Source organism: Charadrius vociferus, unplaced genomic scaffold (assembly GCF_000708025.1).
Source record: "Charadrius vociferus isolate BGI_N301 unplaced genomic scaffold, ASM70802v2 scaffold613, whole genome shotgun sequence".
Lineage (NCBI taxonomy): Eukaryota > Metazoa > Chordata > Aves > Charadriiformes > Charadriidae > Charadrius > Charadrius vociferus.
The window spans coordinates 407,781-408,457 of record NW_009647757.1 but is presented as its reverse complement, the minus strand read 5'-3'; the positions used below and the strand labels follow the sequence as shown (position 1 = coordinate 408,457).

The following is a 677-nucleotide window of genomic DNA, read 5'->3' as shown; positions in this document are numbered from 1 at the left end:
GAGGTGGATGCGCTGGGAGAAACGGCCGCAGCACTGGTGGCACTGGAAGGGCTTCTCACCCCAGTGCAGCCGCAGGTGGTTCTTCAGTTTGCTGCTGCTACTGAAGCACTTGTGGCACGTCTGCAGGGGTGAGAGGATGGGTGCTGCACCCCGCTTGGAGACACCCACCCTCCCGGCACCCAGTGGGCACCCACAGGGCACTGGTGGGGCTTCTCGCCGGTGTGTACCAACCGGTGCTTCTGTAGGTGCGCCAGCTGCGTGAAGCGCTTCTTGCAGACGGGGCACTGGAAGGGCCGCTCACCGCTGTGCACCCTCAGGTGGGCCTGTGGGGGGGGGGTGGCAGGGGGCTACGGGGGGGCACCCAGGGAACCCAGAGTCCAGGCTGCCCCAGGCCCCCTCTCCTGGGAGCATCCCACAGCCCCCGGGGCACAGCCGGAACATGGAGGGGGGAAGAGGGGGTAAATCCACAGCCCATCTGTGAGTACTTCGTGCACTCGGGGCATTATGCTAGGGGGGGGAAACTGAGGCACGGGGAGACCTGCCCACACAGCTGGGACGAGCCACCGCTGCCCCTTGTCCCCAGCATGGGCTGACCCTAAGGATGCAGGAGGGGTGGGCTGCCAGGCTTGGGTGGGGGGAGAGGGGAGAGTGGGTGCCGGGGCGACCTGGGGACCTTT

The 677-nt window shown here is 67.2% G+C and overlaps 1 protein-coding gene across 1 annotated transcript in view; it reads right to left on the bottom strand.

The window, feature by feature from the left end:
* The window catches only part of ZNF683 (zinc finger protein 683), a gene marked incomplete at its 3' end in the record, with an annotated part of 1,368 nt that continues 691 nt past the window's right edge, over positions 1-677 (bottom strand). The window contains exons 2-3 of the mRNA XM_009882224.1: positions 195-323; positions 1-120 (exon numbers count right to left, since the gene is read on the bottom strand). Of these exons, the coding sequence (XP_009880526.1) occupies positions 1-120; positions 195-323 (249 nt within the window). The remainder of the gene's footprint in view (positions 121-194; positions 324-677) is intronic.